This window comes from Perognathus longimembris, chromosome 3 (genome assembly GCF_023159225.1).
Source record: "Perognathus longimembris pacificus isolate PPM17 chromosome 3, ASM2315922v1, whole genome shotgun sequence".
Taxonomy (NCBI): Eukaryota; Metazoa; Chordata; class Mammalia; order Rodentia; family Heteromyidae; genus Perognathus; species Perognathus longimembris.
In genome coordinates, this window is record NC_063163.1 from 110921425 (window position 1) to 110946843 (window position 25419).

General features: G+C 43.8%; 2 protein-coding genes across 2 annotated transcripts in view; both read left to right on the plus strand.

The window, feature by feature from the left end:
- Positions 1 to 1822: 1822 nt before the first annotated feature.
- Positions 1823 to 8813, plus strand: Rab39a (RAB39A, member RAS oncogene family). The gene is made up of 2 exons (XM_048340970.1): positions 1823 to 2145; positions 7884 to 8813. The coding sequence occupies exons 1-2, from the start codon at positions 1919 to 1921 to the stop codon at positions 8308 to 8310; spliced, it is 654 nt and encodes a 217-aa protein (XP_048196927.1). The 5' UTR covers positions 1823 to 1918; the 3' UTR covers positions 8311 to 8813.
- Positions 8814 to 17631: 8818 nt separating this feature from the next.
- Positions 17632 to 25419, plus strand: part of Cul5 (cullin 5) — a 45409-nt gene continuing 37621 nt past the window's right edge. The window contains exon 1 of the mRNA XM_048343786.1: positions 17632 to 17759. Coding sequence (XP_048199743.1) covers positions 17736 to 17759 — 24 coding nt within the window. The 5' untranslated portion in view covers positions 17632 to 17735. The remainder of the gene's footprint in view (positions 17760 to 25419) is intronic.

The window sequence follows — 25419 nt, forward strand, 5'->3', positions numbered from 1 at the left end:
AGCTTGCCCTGGGTCTGCTCACAGGGCCTGCTTATCTCAGGTTCACGTGGTAAAGTGGGGCCTGACTTCAAAGTCTGGCACTTCAAGGTCTGGGAATATGGCCTAGTGGCAAGAGTGTTTGCCTTGTATACATGAAGCCCTGGGTTCGATTCCCCAGCACCACATATACAGAAAATGGCCAGAAGTAGCACTGTGGCTCAAGTGGCAGAGTGCTAGTCTTGAGCAAAAAGAAGCCAGGGACAGTGCTCATGCCCTGAGTTCAAGGCCCAGGACTGGCAAAAAACAAACAAACAAAGACAGATCATGGTGGGTGAGAGGTGAGGATGTTGGAAGGAAGCTGAGGTCAGATTTGATTATTAGGAAGTACCTGACAACCTCATTCAAACCAACAATTTCATGTTCACCATGAAGAGTGCTTTTCAGGCTTGCTGAAGGTGAACTAATAGGCAAGAAATGAAAATAGATTGTCTTTATGACTTGTAAAAAGGAGATGAATAGAGGAGGCAAAAATCTAAATAGGAGGGAAATGGAGAGATGTTTTACTTAGTTTTGGAATTGTGGAAAAGTGACATTCTTTTTTCAGGCTGAAGAGTAGAAACAATTGGAGAAAGAGACATTTACAATGGTCAACTATAGGGGAAAAGCTCTTCCCTCCAAAAAGCTGAATGACAGGGGATTAACCACATTCTTTAAAGTGATGTCTCCCCAAACAAGAAAGAACAGAAACTTTGATATGATCAAAAGAAAGCGGAAATGGGCTGGGGATATGGCCTAGTGGCAAGAGTGCTTGCCTCCTATACATGAGGCCCTGGGTTTGATTCCCCAGCACCACATATACAGAAAATGGCCAGAAGTGGCGCTGTGGCTCAAGTGGCAGAGTGCTAGCCTTGAGCAAAAATAAGCCAGGGACAGTGCTCAGGCCCTGAGTCCAAGCCCCAGGACTGGCCAAAAAAAAAAAAGAAAGCGGAAAAAGTGCAATTTTTGAACATTTTGTTTTAGAAAACATACACTCTAAAACGGTTTGATTTTTCAAGGATAAATCTTGAATTCAATATTATTTGAAGAAAGAGATGAGAAAAATCACCAGAGTTTAAGTCTGCTTTGATCACTGACCAGAGAGACACAAGCTAGGAAACCACCTGTAGCCCTTTTCCTAAATATGGAATCTGAGAAAGGCAGGAATTTGTGATTATTTCAATATTTCACTTTTCCTACCTTGCTTTCTTCTCCAGGCTGAAGGGCCCAGAGGACACAGGGCTAATTCTCCTCAGTGATACTGAAATCAGAGAAGGGGGTGGAGCACAGCAATGGGCAGACTTTTCTAGAAGCATTCAGGTCTACAAATTAATTCTTATACTGTTCTAGAATCCCCGTAGGTGGCGCTCAGCAAGGGCCGGAAGCCACCAACTGAGATTTTTCAGAAAAATGGGATGTTAACAAACCCACCCAGGCCGAAGAGCAACAGCCTCGCCGCAAGTTACACAGCCTGTGGAGACTTGCAAAAATCAGAGCCCTCGTCGGCCACAGAATGACTCTCACTTTTCATTGGCTGATCCTCCCGGAGTCGAGCTCTGGATTCATTTTCATTGGTTACTGTCTCTGTCTCGTCACTTCACCACACCCACTTTCGGGTCGACGCCCAATCAGCTCTGAGGTGGAATGATTTACGGAGATTAGGGACGGAAGTTCACTCTCTCCAGCACTCGGGGCGGGGGCCGGCCCCGCCCTCCAACGCGAGGCCCCGCCCCCAAACCGGCCCCGCCCCGCCCACTCGAGAGGGCGGGGACCAGGCGGCGGGCGCTGCCGCAGGAATATGCTGGAAGGCTGCCGGCTGGCGCCCCGGAGGTGCTGAAGGGACAGTTCCCGCCGGCGAACTTGCCCCGCAGAGGGCGGGTGTGGCGGCTCGGCCGGGGGAGCGATGGAGACCATCTGGATCTACCAGTTCCGCCTCATTGTGATCGGGGACTCCACGGTGGGCAAGTCGTGTCTGCTGCACCGCTTCACCCAGGGCCGCTTCCCGGGGCTGCGCTCCCCGGCCTGCGACCCCACCGTGGGCGTGGACTTCTTCTCCCGCCTGCTGGAGATCGAGCCCGGCAAGAGGATCAAGCTGCAGCTCTGGGACACGGCGGGACAGGAGCGGTTCAGGTAGGAGTTCCTCTGGGGCCCGCCCCGGGCGGGGGCCTGGGGAGCGCGGGGGGGGGGGAGGGGGCCTCCCCCGTCCTCCACCCTCCTCCCCTCCCCCTCCCCCAGCCCCGGGCCCGGCCCACCCCAAAGTGCCCTCGCTCCGTTCTCGCTTCCCCTTTGCCCCTCCTCTTCCAGGGACGACTTCCTCCTCCGCAATTTCTCACTTTTTTCTTTGGCGCCCATTTTCTGCGCCCCCCCCCTTTCGTCTCCGGCTTTCCCACCCGGACCAGGGTCACCCTCGACGTCCTCCCTCTTTCCTCACTTCTTTCTGCCCCAGCTCGTTTTTTTCTCTTTTCCTTCCTTCCTTCCTTCCTTTCTTTTCCTTCTGTGTGTGTGTGTGTGTGTGTGTGTGTGTGTGTGTGTGCGTGCGTGCGTGCCTGTCCTAGGGCTTGAATTCGAGGCCTGGGTTCTGGTTGAGCTCTTTTTGCTCAAGGCTAATGCTCTACCACTTTGAGCCACAGCTCCACTTCCGGCTCTCTGCTGATTTAATTGGAGATTGAGAGTCTCCCAGACTTTTCTGCCCAGGATTGGCTTCGAACCTCGAGCCTCAGATCTCAAACCTCCTGAGTAACTAGGATTTACAGGCCTGAGCCACGGGCGGGCGGCGGGACCCTGCCCGTATTTTGATGACTCTTCTGCGCACACTCTCCCCTCCCTCCCTCCCTCCCTCCCTCCCTCCCTCCCTTCCTCCCTTCCTCCCTTCCTTCCTATCTTCCTTCTTTCCTTCCTTCCCCCTCTTTTCCAGCCCTAACCGAGCGACCCCACCTATGTGTGGCTGGGAGAGCTTGCTGAGGTCCCTGCAGGAGCTCAGTGGGCAGGGTTCTCAGACTGCAGTATGATAGAACACCTCCCCCCCCAGGGTGGTCATCTGGAAATACTGGACCTTGACCCCTGACAAGGGATCTAGCTGGACAACTAGATACAGTATCAGGACATGCACACAGCTGAGTTGTGCCTGGTGGTGTGGGCCTTGTGAAGGGTTGAGTAGTCTTTAGGAGGACTTGGTTGGAGAAAAGATTTGCCAGGAACTTCTTCATGTTGCTTATGATCCAGCCCTTAATGTTCGGGCGAGAATAGAATAGAAAATACACTTCTAACTAGAAAAAGGAGCCAGGTAAATTCGTCTCATTCTCAATGTTCACTGGGGAACTTGAATGATATCACAAAGACAACTCGTGATTTGTAAGTAAAGGGAATGGTATGAATTTCCTAGATAGGTCACACTCAACCAGACTGAAAGCCCATTTTCAGTTTGGAGTAGCTCAGCTGATGTATTGCAATATTTTGTTTCCCAAAGATCATCTTGTGCAATGCAACTCAAGAAAGCCTTTTGCATTCTGCAGTCAGCTCTTTGCTTGTGAAATACAGTACTCTGGGAGGGGACTTCCCAGACATGCTTCCCCTCACCCCAGCCAGCGTCCATGCTGAATGAGATCAGCCTACATCTGTGAGGATGGCCAACGTTCAAAGTGTTGGCTTTGGCTTTCTTTCCCAGCTCCGACACTTGATTCATAGAGATACTAAGGGAACTGCTTAGCTTGCTTGTACATTCATTTTCTTACTAATGAAGTTGGAAAGATGGCCAGGCCAGCCTTCAGAGAAGTGTTAAAGGTTACTGATTTGATTTATATAATATTAGAATTCTGTGAAGGATTTCCCCTCTTCATAAGCCTTTTTTTTTTTTTTTTTTTTTTTTTTTTGCTGGTCCTGGGGCTTCTACTCTGGGCCTAGGCTCTGTCCCTGAGCTTCTTTTGCTCAAGGCTAGTGCTCTACCATTTGAGCCACTGTGCCACTTCCTTGGAGATAGGAGTCTCACAGACTTCCTGCTTGGGATGGCTTTGAACCACAATCAGATCTCAGACTCCAAAGTAGTTTGGATTACAGGTATGACACTCTCCCACCCCACCCCACTCCCGCTAATAAGCTTTCTTTAATTTCAGATTTGCCCTTCATTTGCTAAATGAAGGAATCAAGATTCCTCCTAGATTTTACTACTTAAAGGTGGATCACAAATTCTTTTCACTTGTAATCTCAAAAAATTGAGATATTTCAGTAAAAGGTACTCACTGATAGTTCTTGTTCCACCCTCTGAAATGATTAGTACTTGTTCTTTTTTTTCTTATTTATTGTCAAAGTGATGTACAGAGAGGTTACAGTTTCATACATTAGGCCTTGGGTACATTTTTTGTACTGTTTCTTACCTCCTCCCTCATTCCTCCCTAGTACTTGTTCTTGACATTTGGTGGCTCACACCTATAATCCTAGTACTCTCGAGGCTAAGATCTGAGGATTACTGTCTGAAGCATGTCAGACTCTTGTTTTTATTTTTCCCAGCCCTGGGGCTTGAACTCAGGGCCTGAGCACTGTCCCTGGCTTCTTTTTGCTCAAGGCTAGCACTCTATCACTTGAGCCACAGTGCCACTTCTGGCTTTTTCTATGTATGTGGTGCTGAGGAATCAAACCCAGGGCTTCATGTATATGAGGCGAGACTCTTATCTCCACAAAACGACTCAGGAAAAGCAGAAGTGGCATGGTGGCTTAAGTGGTAGACTGCTAGCCTTGAGCAAAAGAAAGCCTAGGCCCTGAGTTCAAGTCCCAAGACCATCATGAAAAAAAATATTTTGAATCATAGATATCTTTGCACATATTTTTTCATAGCAAAACTCGTGAAGGAAAGAGCATATCATGAAGCATTTGTGGGAAATATTTTCTTGGGAGGCTTATTAGTGATTATACATAAGTTAGCATTATTTATTACTTTGTATGCCAGTACTGGGTCTTGAACTCAGGGCCTTGTGCTGTCACCTGTCTTTTTCCATCAAGGCTGGCACTCTATCATTTGAGTCACAGCTCCATTTCCAGCCTTTTGCTGGTTGTTTAGAGATAAGAGTCTCTTGGACTTTTATGCTTGGGTTAGTTTTGAACCTCCATCCTCAGATCTCAGCCTAGTATTATAGGCCTGAGCCAGTGCCTGGGCACTGTCCTTGAGCTTTGTTTGCTCAAGACTAGCCCTCTGCTACTTGAGCCACTGTGCTCTTTCCCACTTTTTCTATTTGTGTGTTAGTAAGGATTTGAACCCAGAGCTTCATGCATGCTAGGCAAGCCCTCTACCACTAAGGCACATCTCCAGCCCCTGAAAATGGGGCTTGATCCAACCCTTTTGGAAATGCTGGGTCATTGCTGGATTTCTCAAGCCTCTCCTTTCCCACACACACGACAAGCAAGTGCTGTGTGACAGAGCTACATTCCTAGCCCTTCTCAGAGCTTTTGATAGATGAACATACTTTGTGAACCTCCAAGATACAGTGTGGCCCGACCCAGACTCCTTTTACAGAGAACGTTTTGAAGTGCTGCTGTTCTACAAAATGCACTTGGCCATCAGTGAGTGTCTCTGTTCTACTACACCCTGGCTTCCACGGTGTGCTGTTTCCCATGGTCCCACAGGCATAGAGCCACGTGAGCATCCACCAGAGCTCTGAAATCTGAGCCTAAGTCAATATTCTCTAGGAAACTCTTAAGTCCATGGGGTGGTGGAGTTGGGTGTGAGTGTGGGGGTATGTGAGTGAGTGTGCTGAGTTTGGGAGCCTTGTTCCTCCAGTTCTACTCAGGACCTACTCCATATTTGAGTCTATGTCTGAGTATTTGCTGGGTATGAATTTCCTTGTGAACTGGGAATACCTAGCTAGCGGCGAGCATTCAGATTGCAGTCTTTGGGTGATGAGAGCCAGGTATTTGGGCTCTATCAAAGCGGTAACCTTTTCCACAAATGTAGTAGCCCGTTGCCAAAGAGCACATTGTTATTCTAGAGTCAATACTGTAATGGTCTTAGGGAGGCCTCCCTGGGCTGCAAGGAACATCCTGGTCTGCTCCAGACACTTTAGGACAGTGCTATTAGATCTGATGGCCCAAGTGGCAAAGTTGCTTGCATTATAGCTCAGACCAGCCCAAGACTTACTCTTGCTTTCAGCCATATTAAAGCTGGGAGGCTTTTAGGTCTCCTGCTTAATGGATCATAAAAACACATCATAGTGTACACGTTCCCTCTAAAGTTCAAAAAGATCCACCAAGTATTACCCATCTTTCTTCCCGGTGGAAGGGGGGAGAATGAGATACTACAACTCATCTTTGATTTCATCCGCCTGCTCCTGATTAAAGGGTTCCTTGCCTCCCAAAATTTCCCCGAGATGGTTGACTACTTTATTTTCATGGCATGAGTCTTTATTGTTTATGAATTTCTAAATATTTAATTCATTTACCCTCTTCCATAACAGATTACTTCTTAGCCTCACAGAGACCTTGGTGCGAAGACATGACTACATTACTAATGGTTCTGATACTGGACAGCTTTTCTTTTTGGACTGCTGTTATCTCTTTCTCACCAGGTGCCCTTGGCTCATGCCTGTAATCCTAGCTGCTCTGGAGGCTTGAGATCTGAGTGGTAGAGCATAGCCTTGAGCTGAAGAGCTCTGGGACAAAATTTCTTGCTCTCTGTCATTTCTCCTGTTCCCCCACTGGCTATGTATATGACTAACCAAGTCAGCTACACATGGGTTCATTAAGGTGTATTGAGGGTATGGGCGCTGGTGGCTCACAGTTCAAACCCAGCCCAGGCAGGAAAGTCCGAGAGACTCTTACCTCCGATTAACCACCAGAAAACTGGAAGTAGCGCTGTGGCACAAAGTGGTAGAGCACTAGCCTTGAGCTGAAGAGCTCAGAGGACAGCGCTCAGGCTCAGAGAGCTCAAGCCCCACAACCAACAAAAAAAGATATATTGAGAGGTGGGGAAAGAGTACTAGAGGGGTGAGTATGATCAAAGTATATTATATGGGGGTATGGAAATATTACCTCTCTTGTATAGTTAATATGGGCTAATAAAAAATGTAGGGAAAAGATCCACCAGTAGATGGCAGTGTGCCCCTTTTGTAAGGATTCATCACCCAAGCTATACAAGAGATGTATGCATTGTTCACAAGTGCTGGGCATTTGAAAAACACTGGGTAGCGCTAAGCAATGGTGCAGATTACACCTATAAACCCAGCTACAGCAGGAGGAGGTATGAGGATTGAGCCTCAAGGCCAGCAGGAGCAGAAGGATAAGACCCTGTCTGAAAAATAAAGCAAAAGGGGCCAGGAATATGGCTCAAGTAGAATGGCCATGAGTTCAAACACCTGTACCCTTGTCTAATCTCCTCAAATGGCTATTTTAACCACAGTGGTGTAACTATTCCTTCAGATATTTAAAAACAAAACAAATACTCATAAAAGAGTGAAATGACAGACACATCATGAATGTGCTTATATATCTAGAGGGTACTACTTTCATTGTATGAACTGGACATGTATGTTAAGTTTCAGAATATTTTTGTTCACTTAAGACTATTTATTTATTTCTGTTGGTCATGGGGCTTGAACTCAGGTTTTGGACACTGTCCCTGAGCTTTTTTGTTCAAGGCTAGCACTCTACCACTTGAGCCACAGCTCTGCTTCCAGTGTTTTAGATTGTTAATTGGAAAGAAGAGTCTTTCCTGTCCAGCCTGCCTTTGAACCACAATCCAGCTAAGACTCTCCATATATGGCTTACACATTCATTCTAATTAAGTCACATTAAGGTATCTTCATATTTGATTCTGGTGATCCATTATTTGAAAGAGGGCAAAATAACATGTCTTTTGCAACCTTTTTTTAATCTTTATTTTTCAGATCAATAACTCGGTCTTACTACCGCAACTCAGTCGGGGGATTTTTAGTATTTGACATTACTAATCGGCGCTCTTTTGAACATGTGAAAGATTGGTTAGAAGAAGCAAAAATGTACGTACAGCCATTTCAAACTGTATTTCTCCTGGTGGGGCATAAATGTGACTTAGCTTCACAGCGTCAAGTTACAAGAGCAGAGGCAGAAAAACTGTCTGCAGACTGTGGAATGAAGTACATTGAAACATCAGCTAAGGACGCCACGAACGTTGAAGAATCCTTCACTCTCCTGACAAGAGACATCTATGAACTTGTTAAAAAGGGAGAGATTTGTATCCAGGATGGCTGGGAAGGGGTAAAAAGTGGTTTTGTTCCGAATACTGTGCATTCTTCGGAAGAGGCGGTAAAGCCCAGGAAAGAGTGTTTCTGTTGACTTCAGACATGCCAAAGAACTGAGAACAGATGGGTGTCAACTCAGCGTGAATTCCATCATTAACCACGGAATGACACAGTGAAAGCCTCTAAGAAGCGATAAACCTGCCTGCACTGATGCTGTTGTGTAAGTTGTTTGATTCACAGCACTCTGCTCAGTTGTTGCCCTACTGGATTGGGTTTTTTGTGAAATTATCAGGCAAAGCAGAGAGCTTTGTCTTGAAACTCAAATGTCTGTGTAATTACTTCCATTGCTAGCATGTAGCAGACCTTAGTGTCAAGATATGCCGATATTACACATTTTCTTAACAGTTCTAAATGGATTTTTGTACACATATAGTCTTATTAAAAACATTTTTATCAGGAGTTAACATTTTCTTGAATTACTTATTACCCAATAGTCAAGTGGATTTAGAAGTAGTACATTCTTCACTTGCAACGTAAGCAATCACAGAAGTATTTGCTATGGCTGAAATATCAGGTCCTTGTTTAAGGTACTAGGTTTGCCATCAGAAATGCCTTTTTTTTTACTTTTATCTGATTGTAATTGTGTGTGTGTGTGTGTGTGTGTGTGTGTGTGTGTGTGTGTGTGTGTTCCAGTCCTGGGTCTTGAACTTAGGAACTGGACGTTGACCCTGAGCTTCTTTAGCTCAAGGCTAGTACTCTATCACTTGAGCCATGGTGCCACTTGTGGCTTTTTCTGTGTATGTGGTATTGAAGAATGAAACCCAGGGCTTTATGCATTCTACCACTAAGCCGCAGTCCCAGCACAGATTGGTGTTTTTCACTCCTTTTTTCCCCCCCCCAAATAAATTTCCAAATTTTATTTCATATCTAAGCAGAGTATAGAAAATGGTTTGACAAGGAAAATTGACTGCTTGTTATACTTAGCCTTCCCATTTCATTTGACAATTTCATCAGTACAAGAGAAGAAAGACTAAGTCACTCAGAAGGCTAAGATCTGAAGATCACTGTTCAAAGCCAACCCCCGGCAAGAAAGTCTGTGAAACTATCACCAACAAACTACCAAAGAAGCCAGAATCAGAGCTGTGGCTCAAGTGGCAGAGTGCTACCTTTGAGTAAAAATAAGTGCAAGGTCAGTGCCCAGGCCCTAAGTTCAGTTTCCAGACTGGCACACACACAAAAAAAAAAGTAAAGTAAAGAAAAGAAAATGACTTTAAAGAGTCCTAGTTTGTAACTTACTGATTAAACTTTCCTGAAAGGGACATTTTAATGACAATGATAAGTATTTTATAGCATATTTGACTATTCCGTTCCAGAAGCTATTCCTAATCCAAAATGGGTACCCAATGAAGCTGCTTTTTTAGAATTATAAGATTTTTACTGTTAAATTGTAGTTACTTCATCAGAACCAAAGTGGTATAGTAGAAAGACTATTCAGCAAGAAGTCAGAAAACCTGGTTCTGAGCCTATCTTTGCCCTACTAATTGTTGGTCCTGAAGAAGTTGCTTAGTTTCTCTCTAAGCACCATTTTTTTCTCATCTGTAAAATGAGACGAGTGACCTCATTTATTGAATTTCTTGGAATTCCTTTGAGAATCAAGGGGGGGGGGGATGAAAGCTTTTAGAATACAGAAAGCATTAGACAACTCCTGTGTACTCCACAGCGTTTCCAGTGGTTGGGAATGCAGTGTCCTGGGCTCCTTCCCTGCTGTGCCAAGGAGGCAGAAGGACATGTGTTTTCATGGATCCTGGGGTGCTTGCCTTTAACTCTGAACCCCTGCCTCCAAAGCAGACCTGATAGTGAAGTCCCAGGTGAATTCATACAATCAAAAAGTCGTATTTGGGGCTGGGAATTTGGCCTAATGGTAAAGTGCTCATCTTGTATACATGAAGCCCTGGGTTCGATTCCTCAGCACCACATATAGAGAGAGAAAAAGCTGGAAGTGGTGCTGTGGCTCAAGTGGCAGAGTGCTAGCCTTGAGCAAAAAGAAGCCAGGGACAGTGCTCAGGCCCTGAGTACAAGCCCCAGGACTGGCAACAAAACCAAAACCAAACAAAAAGTTGTATATGAGCCAGGGGCACTGATGGCTCACACCTGTAATCCTAGCTACTCAGGAGGCTGAGATCTGAAGATTACGGTTCAAAACTAGCCAGGGCAGAAAAGTGGCGCTGTGGCTTAAAATGGTAGAGTGCTAGTAGTCTTTTGAGCAAAAGAAGCTCAGGAACAGCGTCCAGGCCCTGAGTTCAAACCCCATGAGGAAAAAAAAAGTCATATTTGAATGTGGTTTTTGTGCATCTCCAAGTAGATATTTAATTGTATTTTCAGATACTTGTACATTTTCTAGGTTCATGTATTTTTAATAGTGCTTATAAAGAGAATATAAATTATAATGTCACAACAAAAGTTTTGAATATTTATATTGTCAAAATCTTTTATATCCTTAGGCTAATTTCACTATTCAAGCGATAACTGACCAGATGAGAAAATACCTGTCCCCCAGAATGTGAAATGGTTGACTTTTACTGTGAAACGTTCTATTGCAGTCTTCTATCAGTCCAAAATGGCTTAGCCTCAGACCCTGAATACCTAACAGCAATTTAAAGTATAGCCACCTGTGCCTATTTATGAAGTTAAATGGTGAACACGTAAGATATGGTTTGGCTTTCATCGGGCACTGTTATAATGTTAATGCTGGATGAAGACTGATGTCTGGGCTGTGGGACAAGAAGTATTCCAAAGTGTAGAAGTCGGAAGAAACCAGTGGGAAGGCAAAGAAAGTTGATACTTGAATGTGTAGAAGCTAGCCTGGAACTCTGGCCTGTTAATGCTGGGTTATCAAGTTCTAGGGTGTGTGTGTGTGTGTGTGTGTGTGTGTGTGTGTGTAGAGAGAGAGAGAGAGAGAGAGAGAGAAGAGTGCACTGAGGAATGTGAAAGAAAAGGGGAAATATCTAATGGATAATATAGAAAATTAGGCTATATCAGTTTTATATTATAGAGGAGCTATTTGCGGTAGAACAACAGTACAGTGAATGTTCACTTCAAATACCTGAGTGCTTAATTATAGCTAAACAAGATTGCCAAACATCTGTATACCCTTAGCCAGGGGGTGCTTATTTATTGACACATGTAAAAATAGGTGACCTACTTTTTTACCCGTTGCCATAGAAATATGTGGATAGTAATGCCAAAATAATAAGAAATATTTGCTGCAGGCAAAACAGTTTGACCAAATTTCTTAGAAGTCAGGTATACTTGTTTTATGTTAGTTATTCAATTTAAAATTTATTTAAATTTTAACTGCATTTAAATTGAAGAATTTAGAACAATGTAGCTAGTTACCAAATATTTGAAGTCACTGTCATTTTTTTAAAACAAGAGAAAACTGTTCCATTTATAATAAATTTGCCCTAACAGAAATTCCTCCTACTGAGCTACAGAAACATGCTCAATGCATACAGTGATGTGACTGATGGTTTATTAAATGGTAAGCTTCAACCAAAAGGTTTTTAATCACTATACTTTGCATTTTAAATGTGGCCTTTATATGCACCTTAGTAGTAAACAAGATGTCTTTGTTTGGAAGCTTGAAAATGTAGACTTTCAAAGGTCTTAAGCATGCCACAATTTTTTAAAAATGGAACTTTACTGTACATTAAAAACGGAGGCAGGCATAATGGTTTGAGATAGTAATCTCTGCTACTTGACAGGTGAAGATCAGAGAAATCAAGTTTCTAGGCCAGCCTGGACCAGAAAAAGTTCACCAGATTCCATCTTAACCAATGGTGGGGCTCAACAATGCTCACCTGTTAGGCCATCCCCAGAGCAGTTAGGCTGGTCTGGACATAAAGACTGGAAGCCAAGGCAAAAAGGGGGTGAAGGTATGGCTCAAATGGTAGCACACCGCCTACCAAATGCCAGGCACCGAGTTCAATCCCCAGTACTGCCAAAAGATACATACTGAGTAATAAAATAACTTTATTGAGTATTTTGTCTGTTTTATACTGCCCTTGGTTCCGTTAAGAACGAAGTTTCCATCTACTTAAAGGTGCAGTGCATTTGGATAATTTCCTTAGGTCTGGCAAAGACTATTTGATAAGCTTGTTCATCGGTTTCCCTCTAACAACCTGGAAAGATTTATCTTGGAAATGTGAAGGAAACTTGCAGTCTTTAGAGGGTGAAAAAAAATAACCTAAGGACTACAGAGTCTTCAGTTAGATCCTATGACTTTTTAAATAACAAAAGAGAGTCCCAACAAAAAGCTAACTCATGGGAATTCCACAGCTTATAAATAATAGCCACCTCTGCTTCAAAAGTTTTCTAAATCTCAGTGCTTTCATCAACTTGCTAAGCAAGCAATCTTTACCTGGTCTTGAAACGATGAACAAACTATCCTCTTGAGCTTGACTGAATTGTGGCAGCTCCGGGTATTTCTGTAATGTTAACCGATGCAAGAAATCAGGAGCAATGAGCTGTAACCATCTATGTCAATCGTAACACAATCTAGATCACTTGCTGTGCTTAATCATGGTATAGAATATAAGTGAAAGGGAAATTTAAAGATATATTAAAATTTGTATGTACCTCATTATCTTTCTAGGTATTTTTTAGTGTCTACCACACTGTCTTAAGTATGTGACATTCAGTAGCTACTAATTGGTTGTTGAGTTAATCCTGTTTAATGTGAGTTCTCAATACTTGATTTTAATTTATATATTTCATAGCAAAATAAACATCTTTTGATATCATCATCTCTTGTTTTTTTCCCCCAGAAAAACAACCAGCAGAAGCAAAATGTGGTATAAACTCTTATTTGTATTATTATTTGATTTTAAATAATGAATAAAAAATGTATTGGAGCCAAGTGCTGGTGGTACATGCCTGTAGTCCTAGCTACTCAGGAGGCTGAGATCTGAGGATTGTGGTTCAAAGCCAGCCTGAGCAGAAAAATCCCCATGAGACTCCTATCTCCATTTAACCACTCAAAAACTGGAAGTGGAGCTGTGGCTCAAAAAGTACAGTGCTTGCCTTGAGTACAAAGAGCTCAGGGACAGCGCCCAGCCCCTGAGTTCAAGCCTTATGACCACCACCACCACCACCAACAACAACAAAAACTGGCCATGGAATTGTTAACTGTTATCCATATTTGTCAGTCCATCCTGAGAGGCACTTTTAAAACAGAAGCAATTATTTAACTGCAATTTGTGTATGTTCACAAATGAAGTACAGTTACAAATTTGAAGTTTGCACTATACAAGTGTAACAAATACAAAAATTACAAATAAAATGTAATACCATGGTGATATGCAGAGGAGAACTCTAATTAAAAGTATTTATCAAACTATATAGCAAAATATGAATATTCACAATGAAAGATATAAAGTCTATATATCCCTTTATGTCATATTTTTGCTACCAAATGAATAATAAGGAGTATTTTAGATTTTTCGTAGAGCTTTTTGAGTTGCAGAAAGGGAAAATGGCCATGTACTCTTCCTTAAAGATAATTTTAAAGATAATTTTCTTTACTTGGTTTATCTGTCATGATTTGGCCTTGCACATACCAGACTCTAATTTCTAGTTGAGCTGTTAAAGCACACAAAATTTTCATATCTTTGCACATTCAACCAGTTATACATGTAAGACGTTTATGACAGTGCATGGTATGCACTTGATAAATGCCACATCTTATTTTGTTTTATTTTTTACTATGGTTACCATGAATTTGTCCAGAAGTTAATCTCCACAGTTGGCCTGAAACAAGTAGTTGGTATTGGCTATTTTGGTAGTTCCCTTGAAATGGTAATGACTCAGGAAAAGTCTCAGTGAGTGAAAAATGCTTTGTCTTGCCTGGAAGGACCTAGAGAAGATGATCCAGCCCTTGGGGATTGCCTGCTGGACAGGCGCTCTCGTGAATGTGGGTCAGCTGTCTCAGCAACAGTGCTGGAAATAGTCCTTACTAGGGAGACAGTACATGGTGGCCCAGGGCGGTAAGGACTGTGGGCAGATGAATTTTTTTTTAATTTACATAAATAACTGCACTGCTAGCATTGCTTAAAAAAGCAATAGAGAGGATGAAGGAGAGTCAATATGGCCAAAATATGTTATGTATATGGATGAGAATGGAACAATGAAGTCTGTTGAAATTGGTTTGGGAAGGGGGAGGGGATGAGGGAGAGTAGCAGAGAGGGTGAGTCTGATCAGGGTATATTTCATACAGATATGGACATGGCAAGTTCATTGATGCCAATAAAAACATGTGGGATGGCAAAGTGTATTTGGTAACAGCTTTATTGGCTTAGTGTACTTTTGATACTATCTTGTCATCGAAAACATACAATTGATGGGGTTTTGGTGTATTCAGTTGTACAACCATCACCGCAACCCATTTTAGAACATCTTCATCACCTCAACGAAGAAAAACAAGACAGAGGATGGGAATACGGCCTAGCAGTAAAGTGCTCGTCTCGTATACATGAAGCCCTTGGTTTGATTCCTCAGCACCACATATGTAGAAAAAGCCAGAAGTGGCGCTGTGGCTCAGGTGGTAGAGTGCTAGCCTTGAGCAAAAAGGAGCCAGGGATAGTGCCCAGGCCCTGAGTGCAAGCCCCAGGACTGGCAAAAAACAACAAAACAAAACAGACTAGGCACCATTGGCTCACAGCCATTCATCGTAGCTTGGAATCGACTGGCCTCAAATTAGTCATTCAAATGTGTTTCCTAGAATTCCCAGTAGCCCATGAAGCCCATTCTCTTCTCCACAGTAGGGGAAGGAAATCCTGAGTCTGTGGGTTTTGGATTGAGAGTCCCCTCCATAACGATCCTATTTCCAATCCCATCCAAGAAGAGGGAACCCTAGTGCTCCCATGATTTCCCCATCAGACTGACCACACCACTATCTGCCTTTACATCACTAAAGGCAAACTCATGTCTTTAGCCTCTCCAAGGGAGACTAGGCCACACTCCTAGGACGCCCTTCATTCAGTGACACCTAGGAGCATGTCCCTTGGGATTTCAGATCAGTTTCCCCAAATCTCTAAACATTTGGACAGGCCACATAACATTATTTACATCTGCAAACTCTTCCATACTTTTTCTTTTCTTTTTCCTGCTTATGTGTTGCTGGGGAATGGAACCCAGGGCTTTATGTATGCGCCAGGCAAGTACTCTACCACTAGGCCACATTCCTAGCCCTTTGCTACTTTCTTGTTCTAAGTGAAACTTTGTTTTTCTCTGCTGTCTGTACCTCTGATATAGGATGCCCATGGAACATTTGGGTCTTCTTTCCCCTGGCCACTTCCAGATCAGTTCATTCTCCACTCTTAAAACTGCTCATTTTTGCTGGATGCCAGTGGTTCACACCAAGAATCCAAGCTATTCAGGAGGCTGAGATCTGAGGATCATAGTTCAAAGCTAGCCCTAGCAGGAAAGTCCATGAGACTCTAATCTCCAATTAACCAGTCAAAAATTGGAAGTGGTGCTGTGGTTCAAATGGTAGAGAGCACAAGCCTTAAGAACAAAGAGGCTCAGTGACAGTGCTCAGGCCCTGAGTTCAAGCCCCACAACTGACAAAAAAAGGAAAAAGCTCATTTTTGTGTGGGACGACAGGGTTTCACTCCGATCCTCCAGTCTTAATCTCCCAAGTGGAATTGCAGGTGTGAACCACACCTTGTCTTTGAGTCTTGTGCTAATAGAGTAGCCACCCATTAGTCCTCCTTATCACAGTAATGTACAAATCATCCAGGTCATGTGCCTTCATTCCCTAATGAATTTAGGTCTTGACTACATTACCATATCTTAGCATCTCCTGAATTTTGTACCATATGGCTTATGTTTTCATTTTGAAGTAAATACTTAAGCATTTTGGAATGTTTCAACATTGTTATAATGATGGAATCTAAATTGAATGAGAAAGTGGAAGAAGATAAGAAGGAAGTTGATGAAATAACACACTGAGGTCAGAGTTGTAGCCATGGTGTTGCCAGAATAAATGGGTTGGGAGAATGGAATGTTCTGGGTAGACAATGGGATGCTGAAACTGAGGTTTTCAAAAGTAGTCATTAAAGGTTCAGTCCTAAGATTCCATTCACAAGGACTAGGTGGCTTAGACTGGTATATTAGCTCCCGGACTCGACATATATGCTGTCGTGTGTTTGCCTTTATAAAATTCTTCCAAGTCCAAGCCGGGTGCTGGTGGCTACTCAGAAGGCTAAGATCCGAGGATCACGGTTTGAAGCCAGCCCAGGCAGGAAAGAGTGTGAGAATTAAACACTGCCCCTCCCCACCCCAAAAGCCTGGAAGTGGAGCTGTGACTCAAATGGTACAATGCTCCAGTAACAGGGCTTGACCTCAGGGCCTTGCACTCTTGCTAGGGTTTTTCACTCATACTTGGTGCTCTACCACTTGAGCCATGCCTCCAATCTAGGATTGGGCAATTGCTGGTTAATTGGAGATGGAGTCTCCCAGACATTTCTGCCCAGGCTGGTTTTCAACCATGACCTTCCAGGTCTCAGTTTTCTGAGTGGCTAGGATTACAGGTGTGAGCCACTGGTGCCTGGCTCAGATCTCTTAGGATGCAACAGCACATATCCTATAGAATTTCTCTATAGTGGGTAATATTCTGTTCCCTTCACCAGAGATTTGTGGGACAATGCTTTAGAATATTCTGGGACATTATGCCTTCGGGGGAAATCCAAGATGAATATTCATTTCCTGAGTAATCTTTTATTAGGTTTAAGTGCGGGGCACTTTTTGGAATAGAAATGTTTAATTAGTGAGCACGAGCGCACCCGTGGCATTCAACAGGACTTCGGCGGCGCCGGGTCCTTATCAGCTCTTCTGACAGACAGCTGTCAGGAGTCTGTCAAGGATGGGGGGAGGGGGGAGGAAGGGGGAGGGAGGAGGCGAGGAGCCGAGGGGGAGCAGCGGGGTCCCGCCAGCAGGGGGCGCGCTCCGCCCCCCCCCCACGCCCGCCGCGTCACGTGACGCGGCCGCGGAACCCGAGCTGGGCCTAAACCGAGCTAAATCCGTTCCGTGGTGGCCGCGGCCGGGGCAAGCCCCTCAGGCGAGCCCGGAGGAACGAGGGAGGCTGGGGGAGTCCATGCTTCCCGTTCCCGGTCCGGTCGGCTCCCGTCACCTTCTCACCGTCCGCCGCCGCCGTCATCTCCCGGAGCGTTCGCCTCGAGATCTCACGGGCGGGGAAGCTGCGGTGACCATGTAGGGGGCGGAGCGGGGGGAGTGGGGAGAGCGAGCGAGCGAGCGGCCCAGGGACCGGGGACGAGCTCGGCGCCCCCCACACCTCCCGGGGCGGGCCGCGGGGGAGGGGGCGGGCCCCGGGGGAGGGGAGGGGAGGGCCTGGCCCCTTAGGCCCTGCCGGGAATTCCGGCCTCCAGCGGAGGCCGAGTCGGGAGGGGAAAGGCGCCGTGAAATCTCGCTGAGCCTCGCGAGAGTCGAAGTTGAAGGAACATGGCGACGTCTAATCTGTTAAAGGTAAGACCCTCCTCGGAGCTTGGGTTTCCTTTTTCCCTGCGCTCGGTGGCCGCTGGGGTCCTCCTGAGCGTGGCGCCGGGCTCGAACCCGGTGTGTGTGTACGTGGGTGCGCCCGTGCCGGGGCGGGAGCGGGAGAGATGGGTGTGGGGAGCGTGGTGGGGTGGCCGGCTCCGTACGCGGGGTTCTGGCCTTGAGGGTCTGGATCGGTGGTGCGGGAGACCTGGCGAGGAGCTGGGGAGGCCGGCCCGGGCCGAAGGTCGCCGTGCCGGGCTCGGCGGGGCCTTCGTCCCTCTCCTCGGGGACGCTGCCTAACAGGTTTCAAAGCCTCGTCCCTCCCCTCGCCCCCCTCCCGGGGTCTGGCCTGGACCCTCGGCCCGCCGCGCCCCCTCCCCGGCCCTCGTCCGAGACTCCGCGATTCCTCCCGACGACCCCGCCCCCACACCCCACCCCACCCCTCACCCCTTCCTGGGACCCCGCGGGATGGCAACCCAGGAGGGGCTGCCTGGTCCAGAGGAAAGAAAACGTTTCACAAAATTACTTTTCCTAGAGCTGTAGGGACCTGGAGACATCCCCAGAGGGACAGATCTGTCCATCAGTCCCGAAGTTGGGAGCAGAATCCCAGGAAGTTGGGGAGCTGGGCCGCACCACTCATGCGGTGGTGGTGGTTTTTCCGTGGAAATCTTTTGCCTTAGAAGCATTGCCTGGAACGGGGTGAGGGGACCCCCCAGGGGACCTAGACTTGGGAGTGAGGACTTAACTTTCCTTAGGCCATGAGGATGGATGGTAGAACATTGTAATAGAGTACGAAACATTGCTCTCTTGGAACCTCCTTCCCAAGCCTTCTTTAAAGCACTTAACATTAGCTTGTCTCGTGAAACGAAGCAAATTTTATCTAGAGGATTATACCATCTTTTAAACCGGCCTCCGACGGGGCCCCCTGAACTTGGGCCACTTAACGGGCTGTGTGATTTTGAGCAAGTTTCCCAAGCTGTCTGGTGCCCAAGTTTCCTGTCAGGAAGATGAAATAACTTTTTGTCAAGAGTATGGTGTCGGGTAAATTGATTTTTGTAAAAATGCTTCGAACCATGCATGATAATTAAAATTCAGTACCATAAGAGTAGAATTACTGTTTCTGTTTCTTTAAGATGAGTTCAAACTGGGGTTAATGGTGCAGGCCTCTATGAAATACTAACACTGAGGAGGCTGAGGCAGGAGGATCTAGAGTTGGAGGCCAGCCTGGGCTATGTAGTAAGGCACTTTCTTTCATTGGTTTGTTTTGTGGTAATGGAACCCTGGGCCAACATCCTAGGCAAGTACTCTATTGAGCTACATCTTCACCTCTTTTTGTTGTTTCATTTTCAAGTAGGGTCTCCAAAAAGAAGCTAGGGACAGTGCTCAGGCCCTGAGTCCATGCCCCAGGGCTGGCAACAAAAACAAAACAAATAAACTCAAGTAGGGTCTCACCCTGTGGCTCAGGCTGGCCTTGAACTCAATAATCTTCCTGCTCTCAGCTTTCCAAATGCTGGGATTAAGGGCATGTTACCATCATGCTTATGAAATCTTGTTTCAAAGATGGAATAACTCTTTCTACTTTACTCTCTCCTTTGTAATAGTATAGCAAAGTTGTAATGCATTAGTTCAGAAAGAAAACTTAAAAGAGTCTGAAGATTCTTGTTAATCCATGTGTTTATGTAAGCAGTATCTTACATTGTTACTTGAAGTGTATCTACAAAATAATTGATTATGAATTCTTGAACTCATTGATACTTGCATATAAAGCAAGTATCCAGATTCTGTCTCAAAGAACATGTCTCTATTTTTCATATAAAATCTCACAAAAAATGTTTTGTGAGGAGATACAAACCTAAAGTTCCTTCAGTCACTGCTAGTTAAGTACTTACCTTAGGGAGATTATATATCTACATCCATATAGCACGCAACTATAGAAAAGCGGGTTAGGGTAAGAAGAGCCTCTGTTCTTGTTTGTTTTGTTTTTGTTGCCAGTCCTGGGTCGTGGACTCAGGGCCTGAGCATTGTCTCTGGCTTCTTTTTGCTCAAAGCTAGCACTCTACCTCTTGAGCCACAGCGCCACTTCAGCTTTTTTCTATATATGTGGTGCTGAGGAATTGAACCCAGGGCTTCATGTATACGAGGCGAACACTTTACCACTAGGCCATATTCCCAGCCAGCCTCTATTCTTAAACTACACTTAAAAACAGAAGGAAAGTGATACTTCTTTGAAAAAAAATTTAAAAAATAGTAAGTGACTCAGTCATTCTAGTAAACTTACAGATGCCAAAAAATACATCGGGAAAAATCCAATAGGATTGTTTTATGGAATGCTGATTATGGGGGAAAATGGAATTTTCAAATCAACCTTATATCACATGTGATTTTAAATACATGTAATTAATGTAATGTAGTGGACCAAATCAAACATTTGATTGATTCTCTTATCTCTGTTATCAAAGTTTTTGTATTCCAGTTGACCCAAATAAACTTTTTCCCCTCCTCTCATGGGAGATGAGAGGATTGTCTAATATTCCTTTATTTAAAAGTACTAATCAAAGTGGGAAGTCTGAAGTTCATCTTCTGCAGAAATGAGTTAGAAACTTGCCAAGGTACATCTGTAATATAATTTGTTTGCTCATTTAAACTCAAGGCTGTTGTTACCTTGACTGACTGGGGAGTGGCCAAATTAACCTCATTTCCTTTTTTTTTTTTTTTGACAGAATTAAGTGGTTCATTAGAGAAAGGCCTTGGATTTGATTTGAAATGTGATGCGATTAGATTTCACTAGAGTGTATTTCAGAAAATTATGTCTAGTGGTCAGTGGAAAAATGTGAGCTAGGTGAGAATGGTTAGAATTTGATTACCAGTTTAAACAACTGTACCTGAAGAGTGATGAATTATAATCCATCATCAACTCTAAAGGGAGCCCTGTAATGTCCTGCTAAAAATATATGTCCTTGTTTACCAGTAAGTTGGGTGAAGTTCTTTTTAATTTATGAGTGACAGTTAAGTGAAAGAAGCTAATGTGTTTTGAAATTTGAAAGGTAAAGTCCAAAATTATGTGAAATTTCAAGTCAGAACGCAATAGTGTAAACACTAAAAAAATAGTGAAAGTTGCTTGTAATACTTGTATTCTCTGTTGAATTTAAAAAGACTTAAGCAAGATTGCTGGATCTTGAAAATATTATGGCATAGAAAGATTTGCACAGGACATTGAGACATGGACAGTTATCAGCTGCTTAGAGGATTGATTCTCCAAAACCCTTTGCCCATTACTACTGTGCTATTTCACAGTGTCTCTGTAGAACATTTGAGTAATCTGACATTGCATTTTCCATCCTGTTTTAGGTTACTTCCAACATAGAACTCTGCTACTTTCAGTACTCATTTTCTTTATTTTTAATTGATTTTCCAGTTGCAACCAGCACTCACACTTTTTGTTGAGCTCTAATCTCTCTTAATTCTTAGCATATTACTCGACTCAAGTTATATGGAGTGCCCTTAATTCTTCTGGTCCATACCACAGACTTTTCTCATTAGTTTTTTGTGTGTTTTCTTTTCTACCTATACTTTCTTGTTTTGAGTTTCTTTTGAGACAGGGTCTCGCTATGTAGCCCAGGCTGGCCTCAAACTCATGATTCTCCACCTCTGAGAGCTGGGATAATAGGTGCGCACCACCACATCGCATTCCACCTGTTCTAATTCAGTGCTCATTTCCTCCTCCCCTTGGTGGCATGGCCATTTTTTTTTTCTTTTCATTTTCTTCACTTTTGTTTAAGAAAAGTTTGTATCTCTCTATGTAAACTTCACTTACACTGTTTCTGTCTCAAACTTGCCATTCCTGTGTTCACTGTTACAGTTCTTGGAAAAGCAGCCCCCGCTTGTTATCTTTGTCTTACTTTACCTTTATCCTTAATTTGCCCCACCCATTTTTATTGAAGCTGCCACTTTTTATTTTTATTTACCGCCAGTTCTGGGCTTGAACTCAGGGCTCTATTCCCTGAGCCTCTCTGTGCTCAAGGCTAGCACTCTACCACCTGAGCTACAGTGCTACTTCTGGCATTTTCTGTTTATGTGGTACTGAGGAATTAAACCCAGGGCTACCTAGATGCTAGGCAAGCACTCTACCAAGCCACATTCCCAGCCTCACTTTTTTTTTTTTTAACCCCTTGAAATGAGTGCTATTTATTGTTATCCTGGGTTGGGGAACTCTTTAAAACTTTTTTGTTATTATAAAGGTGATATACAGAGGGGTTACAGTTATATTTGTCAGGTAAAGAGTACATTTCTTTTTAGACAATGTCACCCCTTCCCTTGCTCTCTCCAGCTTTTTCCCTCAGTCCCCACCCAAAAGTTGTATAGTTCATTTTCAACATAGTATCTAGTGAGTTATCACTGTTAATTTTTTTTCACCCTTTGTCCCTCCATTTCTGCCCCCCTCCCAAAGACACATAAAGGAACAAACAAGACAAAAAGAAAAGAAAATGGAAACAATAATAAAGGGAAAACCTTGTTTCCATTTCCTGGAGTTCATTTTGATAATTATTATTTTGTATGCTCCTGATGAACATAGGCATTGCTCCTTTGTGTTCCTCTCTTTTAAGAGTATCCTCCTTTGGTCATACCGAGTGTGAACACCTAGAGTCCTGCATAGTTTATCATATTCCATTGTATTTTAGATCTAGCTTCTGCACATGAGAGAAAACTTGTGCTCTTCGTCTCTCTGAGTGTGGCTTACCTCACTTAACAAGGTTTGTTCTAGGTACATCCATTTCCCTGCAAATGTGAAGCTGTCACTTACCTTAAGAGTGCTAGCTGCCTCTTGATTTCCAAATCAGATTTTTCTTTGATAGTATTCCTCCTCCTCTTTGGTAATATTGTTCCCTTCCTCTCCCTTCTCTCATTCCATCCCTTCTTTCTTTTTCTTGTTCTTTGTGTGGGCACTGGGGCCTGAACTCAGGGCCTGGGCGTTTTTGTTTAGCTTTTTTCAGAAAGCTCAAGGCTGGCCCTCAAAAGACTAGTGCTTGCCTTTTGTTTTTGTTATCATTTTCTTTTCTTTGTTTTTTTTTTTTTTTTTGCCAGTCCTGGGGCTAGGACTCAGGGCCTGAGCACTGTCCCTGGCTTCTTTTTGCTCAAGGCTAGCACTCTACCACCTGAGCCACAGCGCCACCTCTGGCCATTTTCTATATATGTGGTGCTGGGGAATTGAACCCAGGTCTTCATGTATACAAGTCAAGCACTCTTGCCACTAGGCCATATTCCCAGCCCTCATTTTCTTTATTAGTGACATTTTTCTGTCCTTGATCTGTCTTCTGTTTCTAAAATCACTTGTGTTTTTCAGTGACTTCCCTCTGTTCCCCTCAATATAATTATTTCTCAGGATTTAATATTCAGGCCTTTTTTGTCAGGCATCTGGTGGCTTATGTCTGTCATTCTAGCTACTTAGGAGACTGAGTTCTGAGGATCTAAGTTCTAAACCAGACTGGGCAGGAAAGGCCATGAGACGTATTCCCAATAAACTCCCCCCCCAAAAAAAAAGAAAGAAAGAAAAGAAACACCAGAAGTGGAGTTGTGGCTCAAGTGGTAGAGTGCTGTCCTTGAATGAAAGAAGCTCAGAGATGCTAGGGCTTGAGATCAAGCCTCACAACAACCAAAAAATAAATTATATCTATATATTCAGGCCTTTTCTATATCTGAACCTTTTTTTTTCCTGGAATAGACTTAAAATTTTTGTTTGTTTGTTTATATGCTACTAAGGAATTGAACCTAGGACCTTATGCATGCTAGGCAAGCCACTAAGCCACATTCCCAGCTTCTGGGATAGTCTTCACTTCATGATTTCTTTTTCTTTTTTGGCAGTAGTGCTGTTTGAACTCAGGGCCTTACACTTGCTAAACCTAGCCACATCTCTAGCCCTGGTTTTCCTATTTTTATTTTTTTTTTTTCCACTCCTGGGGCTTGAACTCAGGGCCCCGGGTACAGTCCTTGAGCTGCTTTTACTCAAGGCTGTTTATTTGTTACTGAGGAATTGAACTCAGGGCTTCATGCATGCTAGGCAAGCCCTCTACCACTAAGCCACATTCCCAGCCCTTTGCTGATCATATCAATTTCCTTCTTAGATACCCTTGGATTCACTTCTTTAAGCTTTTTCTCTAGGATCTTCTAGTTGACCAACACACTGTCATTCACCCTTCCCTGGCTGATCACTCTTACTTTACTCACATGTTGGGTGGTCTGCTTTGTTCTAACAACCGACTCTACCTCTCCTCATCACATCAGAAGAGTAGAAGTACAGCCACGAGTCAAAACTTCAAGTTGGAATATGAAGCACAGCTTTTCTCAGTAGAAACTTCTATCCTTTGGGAGGAAGGAAAATGTACATATAAAGCAGTGATTCAAAGTATCTGTAGAACTTACTCATTTTTAAGATAGTTTAATTAGACATCTTTATTTTGTTTTGTTTTTGCCAGTCCTGAGGCTTCAACTCAAGACCTGAGCACTGTCCTTGTCTGCTTTTTGCTCAAGGCTAGCACTCTACCACTTGAGCTACATACAGCACCACTTTCGGCTTTTTCTATCTATGTGGTGTTGAGTAATCGAACTCAGGGCTTAAGTATACGAGGCAAGCACTTTACCACTAAGCCATATTCCCAGCCCAAATTAGACATCTTTATATGAGGTGCGTGCGCGCGTGTGTGTGTGTGTAAATGTGTGAATAAATGTGGCCAAGGGAATGAAGGGCACTCCACAATACTGAACTTAGTCTTTGCTAATGCTAATTGGATAATGAATGGTGAACTAGGCAGACAACTCTTACCCTTGTATAACTTACATTTTTATGTGGAAGAAAAGCACACCTCTGTGCAAATAAATATATAGTATAAATTTGACTGTAATGAATACCTTGAAGAAAACATATATATAGGTTATAGGTGTTATTTTTCATAGTGTGTGAGGAGATTACATTTGAGTAAGTTCCTCCCTTAAGAGAGCAGGGAGTTAGCCATGTCACTGGAGCCATTTCAAGCTCCATGTGGTGGGGCAACTAGTGCAGTTCCTGAGTCAGTAACTTGCTGGGCAGAGAATATGGGTGTACTTCCAAGTGTGAATGTTTTCAGTGTGTGTGGTTAAGATGCAGAACAGGATAATTTTTAAATGTCTAGTTAAACATAAGTGAGAGCCTCATTAAGAACCCAACTTGCCAGTGTTCTGGATTCATAGCAATTGCTGTTTTGATATGGGCACTTAAGAGGGACATGAGCCTCAGGGCTGCTTTTCCTTTTCAGGGATCCTGGCTCAGAAACATGGCTGCAAGCGAAACAGCCTGAGGGGCAAACAAATAACATTTAGTCCACTGTTTCCAGTGACTGCATCCCTAACTGTAAAGCCAGGTGTCAGTTGTAATGAAAGACTTTGGTGCTCTGTGAAAATACATGACTATTAAGTAACCATAGTTTGGAGGTGAGATATGTTAACTAAAGCTACTAAGTGACTTTGAGAGATCAGTCATTTATCAATGGATTAGAATAGTGGACTTTGACAGTTGTAGAAAATGTAAGAGAACTAGGAATCTATCTAGTACAGAATTGTGGGAAAAGAAAAAAAATTTTAATTAGATGTCTTGAGTAGGGTCCTGCTGAGCCCAGTT

What these genes read in the sequence shown, in the direction of transcription:
- Rab39a (XM_048340970.1), top strand. Translation starts at nt 1,919, where the DNA reads ATGGAGACCATCTGGATCTACCAGTTCCGCCTCATTGTGATCGGGGAC. An exon ending in GCGGGACAGGAGCGGTTCAG is followed by an intron (nt 2,146 to 7,883) that starts GTAGGAGTTCCT and finishes TTTATTTTTCAG; the next exon opens with ATCAATAACTCGGTCTTACT.